The sequence below is a fragment of the Solea senegalensis genome, linkage group LG6, assembly GCF_019176455.1.
Source record: "Solea senegalensis isolate Sse05_10M linkage group LG6, IFAPA_SoseM_1, whole genome shotgun sequence".
NCBI classification, from domain to species: Eukaryota; Metazoa; Chordata; class Actinopteri; order Pleuronectiformes; family Soleidae; genus Solea; species Solea senegalensis.
The window spans coordinates 8,247,438-8,263,142 of NC_058026.1; the positions used below are offsets into that span (position 1 = coordinate 8,247,438).

General features: G+C 41.7%; 1 protein-coding gene across 1 annotated transcript in view; it reads left to right on the plus strand.

The window, feature by feature from the left end:
- The window catches only part of adcy9 (adenylate cyclase 9), a 35,570-nt gene extending 20,065 nt beyond the window's left edge, over positions 1-15,505 (plus strand). The window contains exons 2-11 of the mRNA XM_044028638.1: positions 1,885-2,084; positions 3,343-3,450; positions 3,586-3,860; positions 4,486-4,588; positions 5,356-5,573; positions 6,201-6,360; positions 7,901-8,043; positions 8,651-8,680; positions 9,993-10,269; positions 10,467-15,505. Coding sequence (XP_043884573.1) covers positions 1,885-2,084; positions 3,343-3,450; positions 3,586-3,860; positions 4,486-4,588; positions 5,356-5,573; positions 6,201-6,360; positions 7,901-8,043; positions 8,651-8,680; positions 9,993-10,269; positions 10,467-11,516 — 2,564 coding nt within the window. The 3' untranslated portion in view covers positions 11,517-15,505. The remainder of the gene's footprint in view (positions 1-1,884; positions 2,085-3,342; positions 3,451-3,585; positions 3,861-4,485; positions 4,589-5,355; positions 5,574-6,200; positions 6,361-7,900; positions 8,044-8,650; positions 8,681-9,992; positions 10,270-10,466) is intronic.
- Positions 15,506-15,705: the final 200 nt, after the last annotated feature.

A 15,705-nucleotide genomic window follows, 5' to 3' on the forward strand; every position in this document is an offset into this window, starting at 1 on the left:
TGTTGTTTTGCCTCGAGCGAGAATTATCACACAGAAGATGCATGTGGCACTTCATTGTACCTGGAAGGAAGCTGACAAACCTCAAACCTTTGTCCTGGAGCGTACACATATTCGCTTTCGTCGCTGGAATGTTAGGAAACTGCACATTTTGTTTCTCGAGCCTTTAAACGTCCGCATATTTCGAGGCCTGTTGGTTGTCGAGTGTAGAGTTTAGAGTTTAGAGTTTAGAGGAGGCTGTTGATAAAGTTAGAAAGCCAAAATGGAAGATGATGGGGAATGTGTGTTATGTGAGGCATGCTAAACTTAGTGACCTCCAAAGTGTTATCGGGCTCTTCCTCCCCCAACGCCCCACTTTTCTTAGTGATGTCGTTATCTTTTGTACCTTAAACTCTGTATCTCCAGCTCAACACCATTGTGTTGCTCAAGGAGGACAAATGCTAAAGCCGGGGTCAAACTGGGTGCGTGTGGAGTGTGTATGGGTTGCATTTCTGCTGCACCTCTGTTGTTTACACAGGGAGTGTGCCTGCTGCGTGTCTGCTGTGGAGCTGCCGCTTTGAAAAATGCCATAAAATATACTTTTAAATACGCCTTTGTACTCAACTACAGTAAATACCAGGATATGGTCTGAAGTCATGCTTTTACTCCTCCTTCAAATATTTCACGACAAAAAAAAAAAAAGAATGGATTGAGGGAACAGAAATGCTTTCACAATAAAAATGGGTAAAGAAAGTGTTGGTGTTTGTGATGTATTTGACGGATAAAGACTTTGAAACTTTTTCTCTGAACCATGTTGGGCTCACAGAGAGGTGAGGGCTCTATTTTTAAGGAGGCCCTGAGACAAAAGATCTCAGAATAAATGCTGACAGTACCTGCTCGCTGTCGTATCACTAGCTCCAACCTTTCCTGCCCTATAAAATGTTGAAAATGTTGATCGTTTTTGTCACTACACACTGAGAAAGGACTTGCATTACTGTATTATAAGAGGCAAAATAAACTTGTTTTAAACTAGTTACGTAATAAGTATAATAGGTCTTCATATTTTGAGGTGCTTACACCTCATCATCAGATGTGATGCCTTCATACACACTTATATACATATGCTGACACGCCGTTATACTCATTTTTCCTGTTTGTGTTGAATAAAAACAGACAATTGACCTGATCTCACACATTAAAGGGAACAGAGTTTAAAAGAAGTGATAATCCAGTCAATTATTTTGTAGTGTTGCAAATCGTCGTTGTTTTGTAGGAACACATGATGTCAATGAAGCCCTGGATGCCAAATGAGGCATTTTCTTCTCTGAATACATTGTGCACATGACATGAAATGTAAGATATATGAGCAATTAGTTGGTCGCAGTAAACCCATAAAAAGTCCTTGACATTCCTTTATTGCCCACATGTGTGCCTCGAGTCAGACAAAAATGTGAGTGTGTTTGATCAAAGCGGACAGCTCCACAGGTTACTGTGTGTTTTGTCAGGCTGATAGCGGCTGGCGATGGGCCACCTCTTTAATCCAGTGTTTGTGTATTTCCTTGTTGGTCCTATGGCAGTGTGGACACAGCGAGAGCTCTGAGCAAACACGGTTGGTCAAACACACAGTGTTGCACTACCAACTACTTGTAAGCATGAGTGTGCAGAAACTAAGGGCGGTAGACCAAAGGACTGGTGAGTGAGGGGCTGTCGGAAAATCTTGTGAATTCATTTCATTTTTGGTATTTCAAGTTAGATATGGGATCGGGAACTAAATTAGTTTTCATTTGATCATTTGAGATATATCTTCATTCTTTTCTTTGTTACGAGCCCACCACTGACACTTTCTCCTGTTAGCAAAGATGGCGGACACTGTTTACATTCTGGCCATTTTGTCTCTGCTCTCTGCAGGGCTGCAGACGTACCTGATCTCAGGGAGGAAGTCGGAGCACAATGCGCAGTGTGAATGTTCTCAGGTGGGACTGCCGGGTGGAGACACTGGAAGGGTCGGCCTGTCCTCCTGTCCTCAGCCACACACACCAGACCTCATCCCTGGTGGGGCACAGGCTGCAGAGCCCCTCTTGTCTCTCCAACCACCAGACAGGATTGTGGTAAGTTAAAGGTTAAAAACGATGATTACTGTTGCACTGGTCCCTATTTTCTGTGTGGCTACATGGGCATGTAAGTCAAACTCACATCCACTTTGTATGTTCTTTTTATGAGTGAGCACATAGAAACATACACACTGAAAACTTTAGTAAAGGGTCTTGTAGCAGCTTTGCACTACAGTTTTTGCCATTCACCTATTCATGCAGCCCAGCTAAGTGCCTTGCCCAAGACCAGCTGTAATGGGAATCAAACCCACAACCTTCGAGTTGAAAGGCAACTCGCTCTACCACTGCACACAGTACAACATAAGGACAATAATAGTGCGCTTGTGTAGCTTTTCATGTGTAATTTTTCATTACTTTTTAACTTATGCTCAAGCATGCAGTTATTTTTTTTTATTTCTGAGTGACTTAATAATGGAAAAGGTTGTGGTTTCATGAGGCAACAACAGTACCACTACGTATTAATTTGAAACTGGTGTATTCATGCAAAAACCATTTGAGCTTTACATCAGTGACCATACCATAGACTGCATAAAAACAAATGAATGTGGTCTTTCCAGTATCCTCGCTGAAGTCAAGCCAGAAGTAGCAATAGACTCAATAACCATTTGGGGGCTACTTCTCACTTGATTTACAATGTCAGTAAACATTTCCATGATACATGTATGGCATCAGTGGCTAGTTTCGGGTCTTCTTTAATAGAATATGACGTCAACTTTGTGAATTTTGTTCCCATTTAGGGGAAAATAGATGATAAAATATGACACATATGAGTGGACACCACTGTGATTGACAGCTGGTATCGTCCAATAGGAGTCTGGTTGCAGGTCATGCCTCTAAATTTTGCAGATGCCAGTCAGATTGCGATTCTGGACACTTCGAAACAGGAGTTCAGATTCTTATGGGTGACATCATGACCAGTAACACACCTGAAAACATGCACCACATGACCGTTCATGAACACGTCACATGGGCAGATTCTCTCCTCTGCTTACTTTCAAAAAGAGTCACTAACAAGAAACAACAAGGCTGCTCTTACAAGATCAATGATGGGGTGAAACTGAAAGAGAAAGTACGTTTTTGGAGAGCCTTTTGTTCACAGCTGATTTCTGGGCTCTTAAATGTCATTGTAGTGTGGACAGCAGGCATCTCTGGAGCCGGATTTGTTTTGTTGTTGTTGTTGTTGTTGTTGTTGTTGTTGTTGTTAGTGTGGATGTATCCTAAATATAGTGACCTGTCACTGTCGTCTCCTCTCCAGCCTCCCTGTGTGCCCCGTAGTGTGGCCTTGTCTGTGGGAACAGAGCAGGGTGATGATGTGGCTGTGTTGAATGGCTGCCAGGAGGAGCGCAAGACTAGTAGTGCAAAGGTACAGCACACATGCTTAAGTGCACTTGACAAGCACTCCTCAAGGAGTAGTCAATGAACTATTCAACTTGTCCTTGTCCTTTTCCTTGTCCTCCTCTATGTCCTGACTCATTTCCCTCTTTGTTTTCTCCCCTAGTTCATCCCGGGTCACAGCCCCAGGGCGGCCAATGGTCTCCTGAGTCCTCCACTGGAAGACCCAGTGCAGGCAAGCCAGAGCTCCCTGTGTGACATGCTCCAGGAGAAAGAGAAGAAGACCAGCACCAGCACAGGAACTGGCACCAGTCTAGGCATGACTGGGGGCACGGGGGCAGCGGGTCCAGGTATAGACCACTCCGCCCTCATCCAGCTGCGTGCCAAGAACTTCAGAGAAAAGAGCGACGCCCACTTTGTGGATGTTATCAGGGAGGACAGGTGAGCATAGAGTTAAAGGTTGAGGTTTATGGCAGATTGTGCCCCGTGACAGATCATGTAGGATTAGGGCGAGAAGGCGCCAAAGTTACTTTGGCAGGCATCCATTTCACATAAACCTCTCTACTCAGGGTGTGTATCCACTCATTTTTCTAAACCCCCCTATCATGTTTAGGATTGCAGTGCTGGAGCTTACAGTATTCCAGCATGCACTCAGATCAGTGGCGGTCGCTGGTCTTTGAAACAGGGAAAGCTCATTCCGAGCCCTAAATTCAACACTGTGTTGTTGTTGTCGTCCTCCTCCAAACTGACATCACAGTTCACGCACAGCTGACGCAAGGATAGCTGTGCGTGAACTGTGACCCCAACCAAGAAACACCACATGGTAGACCAGCCACTGGCAATGGGAATGGTGTTAATCACCTTTCTTTAGCTGGTTCACCCAAGAAAGAGACTTTACTTCCAACGAAGCTTTGGACCTCAGTAACCTGACCTTCATTAAAAGAATGAATGCAATGAAAATGTTTGTGCATTTTGTTATTATCTTTTAGTTTTAGTTTGTTTGATCTCCAAAAGTTAAATCACATGCATTTACCTGCAGACATGTTGTCTTTTTTCTGGTTCACAGTCTGATGAAGGATTACTTTTTCAAGCCACCCATCAACAAGATCAGCCTCAATTTCTTAGAGAGACCTCTGGAAATGGCATATCGCAGCAGCTACAAGGAAGAGGTACACACATACACACACACATACACACACACAGACACACACTGGTGTGTGAAAGCAAGAGAAGTGCTCAGGATTTTCCCATCCATGTGCTGATGTTTGTTAAGTACATGAATGGGAAAAAACGCCACATGGATTCAAATCACATCATAGTCACACATTTAAAGCTCTTAGCCATTGTTTGTATGCATATTTGTAAATAAATGAGGACATAATTCTTGTTGCTTTCTCTGCGTATCTCCCTCCTTTTTTCTTAAATGTTATGCCACATTAGCTGCCACACTTTCACACACCTGGGACCAGGTCCAGTTGGCCGGGCTTTGACCTCACAGCCGTGCGGCCCTCTGCTGTTACACCAGTATTACTACAAGCCTGACAAACCACTGTGTTGTGGCTGCAAACCGAGCTTTGTGACTTTTTTTAAACCCAGGTCTTACAAATAAAAGAGTAAAACTAAATATGATAATAAATCAGTGGCTTCAGATGAAATATTAGTTTATGAAGAAATTTAAAGAGTTTTTTTTTATATACTTAATGGGGTTGTTGATAAACTTTGCAAATTTGGTAGATATTACAGCCACACTGAAAATAGGAAAACAAGGACGCAATGTAATCTCCAAAATGTGGTTGTTACGGAAATTCCACTCGCCAAAATCTGAGAGAGAGTTGGAAGAACACCTGTACATAGTTTCCATTTGGTCCATTTTTCTTTCTGCATATCTATGTAGACATACAAGTGCTGTTAAAATATGACCCCTCTTCCCCTCCAGGTGAAAAAACAGGCTCAGGTGCAAACATTTGCAAGCTCCACCTTCAGTTCTTTCTTGGACGTTCTCCTCAGCTGTTTTGTCTTCTTGGCCCTGACCCTGGCCTGCTTCCTGCCACCTCTCGTGAGCCCAGCCACTGTGGGCCCTCCAGCTCCTGCTGCCCTGGTCCTGGCTCCCCTGGCAGGCTTGTTGGAGTTGGCCTCCCTGGTGCTGTCCATACGGTGAGGAGGCCTGAGATGGACTTTGCGTTTGTGGTTTTGCTGCTGTGTGTTGGAGAGGTTTCAGACAGACATATTTATGCAACAACATATTTATTGCCTCAAACTTTAAACATAATTACTTTTCCACAGATGCATTTTTCCTGGCTGAATGGTTAAGCCTGTGCTGTAATTGGATTTAACTGGGCCCCAGTGGTGCAATATGGGACATCACTGATAGACCATCATGTAGCACTGTGTAGCAATGTGTAGCACTCCCCATTGAAATCAAAATAACGGTAGTAATAATAATAATAATAATGATGATAATAATCGTATGTGTTTGTTGGCTCATACACCACATTGGCTTAATATACCTTGTCAGATTTACCTGGCAATTGCTGTCTGTGATTTATTTTGTGGTGTGTGGAAACTATTTCAAAATGAATTAATATTCTGTCATTGCCAGGCCTAAATGGACTATAAATCTTTGCATTGCAGCTGGTTATAGAGCAGCTTAAGTTGTTTATTAGTGGTGTGTATTCATTTAGGACAGATGAGAATCTGCTGAAGTTTTTTTTCTTTCATAAACATGGTGACAAAGTAAGCGAGAGGTGAGGACATAGTATGATTTCCTCTCCTCTCTTGCAGTATGGCCTTCTATTTGGAGGAGGTGATGCACTGTACCCGTATCCTGCTCCTAGTGGTCTCTGGATGGGTTCCCCGTCATGTGATCGGGGCCGTGTTAGTGTCCCTACCAGCAGTCTCGGTCTTATCCCACCTCACCTACAGCATCCACCTGCCCCTCCAGGTAAACTTCAGTCCAAAGAAATGTACCCGGCCTGAATTTTGCCACATTCTGTGCGTTTTGTGCATATTGGGTTCTTCTATAATTTCTGGATTTGAGCTGGGGAAGAGAGTACTGTGGCACATGCTCACAGTGCCCAGTCCAGATTGAGTCTGATCTGACTGAACGTTGTATCTATTTCTTAGATACAACAAGATCTTATCTTAATGTGTTTGTCTTAACTAAGTAAAACCAGATAAATGAAACAACAGAGTTGTGGGTAATACATCCATACTGTTATACTATACTGTATATACTATATACTGTGTCCAGCTTTTGGTTAACTTAATATTCATGAAGGCTCAGAGCCAGGGGCGGCCCTCTCTCCTCACATAGACATTGTAAATAAATTATTAGAAAATTATAGAATGTATTATTATACATTTAAATACAGCACATCTCCAGCAGAGTAGAAATCATTTCATAATCTCTTATATTCCCTTCATCTTTTCATCAGAAAATTGATCATTTGTATTTGTTTTTGGGGTGTTTTTTTTTTTTTTAACCTCAGCTGTTGTTGGTTGATGTGTTGAAGCAGTCTTTAAATCTCTCTTACAACGTTATATCTCAAAATAAAACTAAATGCAACTGAACACAACTACTAGAACTCCGATTCTTAGTACAACTGCGCTGTTGTAGTGGCTACTACTGCTAACTGTGGCAGTGTTAATACCAAGCTATAATAGTTTGCCCTCACAGATATCTCTAAGCTAAAGTAAGCAGAGAGGAGTTGGGCGATTTGAAACCTTGCCCGTGGTGGCTCTGAAGCCAGAGATCTAGCAGAGCCATTAGCTGGCATTAGCGCTGATAGGAACTGTAGAAGGAAAACAGCTCAGAGGTTTCAGACGGCTTTGCCTGTGGACCTTGGCACCCGAAATGTTGACATTTCTCCTTCTATGAATCCTGCATTTGAGAAGATTGAGAGCAGCCATGCTTTGCAGTGTATTCTTGTTACGCTGTTTTGAGTCGAGGCCATAACTCCATAAGATTGACTCTCGCCTTACAGCGCTGAGCCAACGGCTGCTTGCAAGATGTGCAGTGTTTTGATATCTTGTTTTTCAAGGATTCTATCACCTCGTGTTTTTTCTATCGACTTCTCTTCTACCGTGCTCCGTCTCAATCATCCACCCTCTCAGTTTTCTCTCCTGGGCGTACAGATCAAAGCTGTACTCTCATGGAGAATTGTTAATTAGACATGCTGTTTTCTGGACGTTTTGAACACGTTAAAACCCCAATAACAGTGCTGGGGGGGGAACTTGGTGAGCAGCGGTGCAAAAAGTAATCTTCCAACCCTGAGTTAACCATATCTACAACTAACATGTCAAAGCACCAAGGTCTAAAGTGAGATTTTATCTGAATACAAATACATATACGAGTCAGATCTCACTCCCTGCTCGAAGCTCAACTTTTACTGAAAGGTTAACACACGACAGCTTCAACACATTTGTTTATCGTTCCCTTTGTTTCTTAGTCACTTTGAATTTTTCTTTTTTGTCCCCTCCAGGTGACCATGTTCCTGTGCTGCGCCACCATCCTGGCCATCATCCAGTATTGTAACTTCTGTCAACTTAGTTTCTGGATGCGTTCAGTCCTGGCCACTGTTACTGGAGTTGCTCTGCTGCTGCTGTTGTACAGCCCTTTACACAGGTACAGGTGACTCAACACGTGTTGTTTGTATGTACAGTACATAGAAATTTAAGGGCAGGAGCATGCTTAGGTTCAAAACCCCCACCTGTGACAAACAGATTCTGTCTGTTATGTTATTTGATTCCAGATGTGAAAGAAAGGCAGATTTCATTTCATTTTTCACTCCTGCATGGCTTAGATTTGGTTTCATTGCCATTTCAAAATGGTATTTGTGACAATTACCAGACGAAAACACAGCTTCTCCTTTGCCTTTAACATTCACGGTACCTCTAACGCAACATTGCGTTAGTAAAGCAGACCGGGTGCAAACAGGTCGGAGTACGACTTAAAGTCATCTCGTATCTAGATGCATGTGGGAAATGTTGAACTTAAAGACATACTAATGTGCAAAAACAGGCTTGTGTTTGGCTTGTACATTTAATATATTCTACTCTTTGTCCTTAATATGTTTTTGTTTTTTTTAGAAATGAATGAATTTTTCTCACATGGTTCATTATGACATACCTCCACCCACCTGAAGTCTTAAAATGATATATATATAGTGTGTGTCTTTGTGTTTGCATCACCAACGGTTTCTCCTTACTGACACCGCTCTTCTCTCTTTCAGTTTCGGTAATAACAGCTTGCAGGTTCATGGGTGAGTGTTTCCGTGGAAACAGACGGTTGATGGATGAGTGACATTTAAAGGGTTAACATGAGCGCTGCCTCGCCTTTATATTTTTCATAACTATACCTGTAGTTATGTGGCATTTACTCAGCCTGGAAAGTTTTATTAAAACCAAAAGTTTTCCTGCAATTTTTCTTCTTCTTATTGAGGCCACAGTCTTTGTGCCTTGAGTTTATGTTGCAGTCAGAGGAAATTCTAGTCAATATCATTACAGCCATTACAGGTTCTTAAATTAAGAAGGCTTGTACACTGTGTATAAGTGTAATAATACACAGTGTAATGATCATTGTTTATTAATAGTGATGAGAGCTGTCAGCGCTATTACAATTAATTAAGGGCTGACCACAACACGTTTTTTTTTATTGCATTAATCGCATGCAGTTAACAGCTGGTGATTGCTGTGTGGCACACACTAAGATTCTAAGATTCATGTCCTCAACCCTAAATCACAGCCTGTATGAAGACAAGAAGGCGACTTAACTGGAACTCCTGCAAAGAGCAAATGCTGTTGTATTAATATTTCTGAAGTAGACATCATGTTACCTCTTAGGCTTATTGTGCTTCTTTGGCTTTGAAATAAGAAAATAAATCTAAAAGACAAGTTCATAAAAAAAGCTCTTAAAAGCTGTAGAAAATTGCAAAGTAATAGGATTTGAAACGTGAGATAACTGCGGTTGATTGTAATTAGCTACTGAACTTCTTGCACTTTATGAATGGAGAGTTTCAGCAGAGTCTGGACTCTGTGGCGACCAATCCATGTGTGAGATTGATGCCTCATGCTCCCTGAGCCATTCTTTCACAGTTTGAACCTGATGATTCTTGGCATCATCATGAATATGCCTAAAAAAAAACTGGTCATTCATATGGTCAGCTGACCTCCTTGTTGGTACAGTTGCTAAACCTGATTGTGAAGTAACACATGCTTGTACAGTAGACACTAACAGTTTAAGTATGTGACTTTTCTTTGGCCGGGCATTGTATATTGTTCTGTTTGTTGCTTTGCTTGCATAACAAGACTGCGTTTACAAACGGAAGATCATAATTTTGTCCCTCGTCCACCTTCCACGCCAGTGTCACTGATTGAAAGCAACCACAGATGAGTGAAATAAATAGTATAAAAGTTCCGATCTAGTCAGACATTTGTAAACATTTAGTCTGATTTATTGAGGCCACTGGAGAAACCTGCATCTCCTCCTGCTCCTGTGACGTCATGTTCATATTATTTATTTATTCCCACATGACTCTGATTGCTGTCTCATTCTTTGCCGGTCCCCTCCCTCAGACTGAACATCTCCACATCAAGTGACGGTGCTTCAGAACTGGGCCCTGACCCTCCACCACGCCCTCTTGACCTTTTGCTCCCAGAGGCTGTCCTGGCCTTCTTCCTGCTCCTTCTCCTGGTCTGGTTCCTCAACCGCGAGTTCGAGGTCAGCTACCGTCTCCATTACCATGGCAACGTGGAGGCTGACAAACACCGCTCCAAGATTCAGATGATGCGAGACCAGGCTGAGTGGTTACTGGGAAACATCATCCCCATTCACGTCGCTGACCAGCTCAAGGTTTTCACTGTTGTTTAAGCAGCAATAAGAAACTTACCATGCATATATTCTCTGTTCAGTTCTTTAATAAAGGATACAAAGGTGCAAACCTTGAGCAATGTATCATTTCTCATCCTAACCCTAACCCTAACAGAGAAATATTTGCTAAGTACTACACACATTCAATTGTTAAAATAGCTCTCTTTTTGTGTTTTCAGGTCACGCAGAGCTACTCCAAGAACCACGACAGCGTGGGTGTGATCTTTGCCAGTATTGTAAACTTCAGTGAGTTCTATGAAGAGAGTTACGAAGGTGGAAAAGAGTGCTACCGCGTCCTCAACGAGCTCATCGGAGACTTCGATGAGCTCCTTCGCAAACCTGAATTCGAAAGTGTGGAAAAAATCAAGACAATTGGGGCCACGTACATGGCAGCGTCGGGGCTGAATGTCCGGCAGCCGGCTGAGAGCGACGATGACTCTCCCCACGGTCACCTGAGGGCACTTTTCAACTTTGCCCTGGAGATGATGGGCGTCCTGGATGACTTCAACAAGAACATGCTAGGTTTTGGTTTCAAGCTCCGTATTGGATATAACCATGGGCCGCTGACGGCAGGGGTGATAGGCACCACCAAGCTGCTCTATGACATCTGGGGAGATACGGTAAACATTGCCAGCCGCATGGACTCCACTGGTGTGGAGTGTCGGGTGCAGGTGAGTGAGGAGAGCCACGCTCTGCTCAGCACTATGGGTTTAGAGTTTGACTATAGAGGTACCGTGAATGTTAAAGGCAAAGGTCAAATGAGGACCTATTTATACCCAAAAAGTGGGGGAAGTATATGTCAAGATCACATGGAGGAGGCCATTGGACTCGGACCCTCATTCGCAGCATTGCCAGCCAATAAGACTACAGGATCTGTTGCCCAGGTAGCAGCTCTTCCTCCCTCTTCTCCTCCTCCTTCCCTCTCTCTATCCACACACCCTCCTCAACTCCAAAGTGCTGGAAGGCCATCAGGAGCAGGGTCTGAGCCTGTCCAAGCTAAGTCCACAGGGATGGGGGAGGAAGGATATAGGGACGCTCCAAACCTCCCTGGACAGTCCTCTGCCACAGACCTTCACTCCACTCCCTGCTCTGAACTAGGCACAGAACCTGGTGCCGCACAAATGACCCCCCGGGGGCAGCATGCTCCCCTCGCTCTTCAGGAGGAGGAGGAGGATGAGGAGGTCAATGAGCTGACGAAACTCAATGAGGAGTTTTATGCTCGTCTCTGATCCCTTCCTCTTTCCTTCCCCTGTCTTGACTCCCTCAGCTGCTGTCTCTCCAGGCCTGATTGCAGGTATGGGCAGGATGTCCCTCCCATTAGGCAAGTGTCTTCTGTAGATGGATGAAGAAGAGTCATATCAACACCAACCGTGGCTATGTCAACTGTGAAAATGGCTACTAACATCTTAAATGGGAACGTTACCTGAGTGTTGGGGTAGGTTCAGCCTGTGTTGAGCACAGTTTATTATGGGGAACCGGCTGACAGGAAACAAGAGGGAAAAGAAGATTTGTTGGTGTTGTTGATGATGGTTTGTTTTGTTTTGTTTTTTTTTGTATTCATTTTTGTTATCAAGTGCCTTCAGGACTAGAGCAGTGAACAAACAAATATGAATGCTGAACAAAGTTTTAACAATCTTAGGCCACAGAACGTGCTGTGGTTTCTTACTCCATGCTCTTATCTTCAATGCAAGTATTTCTTTAAAAAAAAAAATCATTATTGTTGTGCCATATCATTTGTTTTAACTTGATCAGTCTTGACCTTACATAAGGGAAAATAAGTCTAGATTCTATATAAGTGCCAGTGCAGCATGACGGGCTTAGCAGGGAACTAAGGGAAGATGAGGGACTCACATGAAGCAGTGTTAATTTATGTATTCTGCTTTGACTGCTTTGACACGAGGGCTTAATACATTATTCATTTGTGCTTGAGTCTAATGCTACAAAGCAGGCTGCATAGATTTTAGTTTGTGTGTAGCAGCTAAATGCACATTTTAAGCACAGGTCTTGCACAGTGTTTTCTCGACCACTTGTATTTGGTAGTTATTACCATGAGAAGGCTTTGAAGATTTTCAGTTCTTGAGTTCTTGTCTTTCACAACAAGTGCAATCAAAAGCGCAAAATCAAATCATATAAGGGAATATAGATTTAGAACAAATGATTTTAGAGTTACAAAAAAAAAAAGTGACATCACTTCACAGAAACCAGTAAGGCACTTTAAATATACCTAATAAACCTAAACCTGAACTAATGCTCTACATTTCAGTAAGAAACACTCACCCCACATAGGCCTGAAAGGTGGTTGTAAAAATGTAGGTTTGTCCCAAAAAAAACAATAACAAATAAGAAAACCCATATGGCAATTGTGATCAACGTAGGTTGATGTTGGTTAAATTGGAAACTTCTCAAACCAATCCTGCACTATAATCCACTTTTCTGCTTTTGTGCATGTATTTTTTTTTTCTTTTCAACCAAAGTACTGGTCCAGTGTGTGCTTTTTCATTGGGTCAGAGCCACTGCATTGGACTGTGTTTGCATTAAAAACTCCATCAAGGGATAAAAACTTGTAATAAAAACGTCTAATGAAATTCCATGAAAAGACCAAAACCAATAATGTATAAAAACATAGCAGGAAATGGAGTTGATGACATAAATAACACACAACAAATGTGTCTGGGAAGTTGTGGACGTTGTGGCCACAGGGCAGCGAGCAGTGTATTTGTTGGGGACTATTTTTAAATGTCATATTTTCAGCGGCGGATTTGCTCCGGTAGTGTGTATTCACGGCAGCGGGGCAGCTTCATAGAACACCCCCCGTTTGTTCTATGAAGGAGTCAACACAGACTGATAAAGACTCATGGTTAGTTTTAGGTCTTTTCAAGGCATAAAAATAAAGAATGTCACCAGACTTATCCTTTTAAAATCTACAGTGGGGTGAGATATTTCAGGTCTGTGAGGGACAATCACGGTGTAGTTCTTGGTAAATTGTGGGCTGGTCTGCGTTGCCTTCGGTTAAGGCATCGACTGCAGCAGCAGTATACTGTGTAGATAACCTTCTTGGCCTTCTTTGCTGAATAAAAACAAGCATCTGTCAGTTCATTGTTGTAGAGGTTTTCAGTCGTTCAGTATTGTCTGCCTTTAGCCGTGTGATTTGTTGTTGAAGTGGTGGGACTTCAAACATTGATCCTGTCATGGCCTCTTCACTTAGAGGAGCCTCTACTGTAACAATACACTTAAATTTTGCCACTTTAATTGAGTGATCTATAGGTGCAGTGCAACCTCAACTAGCGGATTGTTTTGTGGTGCCTAAAATTATGACTGTATTTTTTTTTTTAGTACTTTGGTTTTCAGAAAGTTGTTGTTTTTTTTTTAATCATGCTTTTGTCATAATGAGGATAGATTATGATTGTTTGTATGATGAAATCCTGCTCATTGTTGCAGGTTTTGCTGCATTTTCTGGACAAAATTCCATCTGTTCATCTTTTTCCAACCTCCTTAATTTTGTCCATTAGGCTGCCTGATCTTTACAGTGGTGTTCCCCTCAAAATACTTGGCACCTCTTTAATTCTCTGTTATCACTTCATGCTTTGTCTTCTCTCCTGAAAGAACTCCTTTTCCTTTTTACTTTGTGTGTGTGTGTGAGTGAGAGAGAGTGAAAATATTTAACTTTTACGCCAAGTTGGTAAACCATAAGAGATCACTGTTGCAAAAGGAAATCAATCAACCACATGACCATTGATGAACTGTGCTTTTGCTGTCACTGCTATATATGAAAGGGAATTACATGCACAGAGTTGTATGTGAAAGGGAGTAAAGCCTTGAAATTATGTAAAATTATCATTTAATGAACTGCAAGTGAATCACCACCGCATCTTTAAAAAAAAAACATAGTTTGTATATTTTTAAAAAAATAAATCAATGTCTGTTACATTCAAACCATCACACGAGATCACACAATACAGATGAAGTCTGTCAACTTCATACGACTCTCTTCTGTGTGAGTGTTTCGATCTCGTGTTGCCTGGCGACATTCCTGCGCTGCACACAGGAAGTGATGTGTTATATGTCAAGACAGATGGAGACATTAGCAACGTTGTGTTAGTAAAGTGAGACAACTGCAAAAAAAACAGTTTGGAGTGTGACAGAAAACACAAAGAAGAGCTGCCATAAGGTTTAAGAAGTGAATTGAATATACATATACATATATATATATATATCCTGTAAATCCAAAGATGTGGCTGTTGGCACTGCCCTTAGAAAAGCACATTACAAAATAATATTCGATAACAAGCACATATTTTGCTCTACTCTTGATCTGAATATTGTCATCGTGCTCATGTTGGCCAATCTTAATATACAACAGCACACAAATTAGAATATAATGTATCAATTGTAAAAGCAAATTTTTTGCCCCCCTCCCTCCCAACACAGGCACACATTACATCACAAGATTATCCTTTTTGGCTATTGCACTATATTCATCCACATCTTGCACCACCTCTCCAATAGCACACATCTGTACACGCGTATAAATAAAAATATGAAAGTGAACACTGCCGGCTCTGTGATCTGTGATGCAGTCGGAGAAGAAGAGGTATGATCTTTTTGGTCTTTTTTTTTGCATGGGAATGAACAATTTTCTTCGTCTTTGCTGGACACACTATGTCTGTAGCTTGACTTTGCACCATACTCGCCGCCTTTAATTTAATTTCAGTGTAATTCTGTCCCTACACTCAGAGTATATCACACATAAAGCATGCATAGCCAAAACAGAATTCCTCAAATCACTTAAGTTGTCTGAATTTCAGTGTGTCCTACTTCTCACAGTGTCGTGGCAGATGTGTTTGTATGTATTTTACGTCTAGCAGAGGGACAGAAGTGCCCATAGAAGTCCATGCTGTGCTCCAATGACAAAAAAAAGTAAGAAAAGAAAGCAATTAGTAAAGTAATTGAGTGTGTCTCATTTTGTCTCAGAATGTGTTTAATTGGCACGTGTCAAAGGAATCACAGAAAATGAGTCATTTCATTTGATGGTGACAGCTCCACCTTGTGTCACTGACAGATTTTTAAGTCAATTCATCTGTGTTTCTAATTACACTGGGGCAGAAGTTAGACGACAGTTGTTTGATTTTAAATTGTTGTGTATTTGCTTTAAGTTCATGGATGAAATGTATTATGTATGTTTTGTGCACATTACCCATGTATCATTTATCAACACATGATCATAATCTGTACACATTTGCACAAAGCACTCAGTGTTTGTACATATGCAGTCATTTTATGTCACATATGATTTTTTTTTTATACATGTGCATGAGTCAGATTTTGCCAGAAAAAAACAATGAAAAGAGACACATATTATCAAACGGATTCAATGTGTGTCTTTTTGAGTGTTATTATTTTATTACTCTCTTTTTCTTT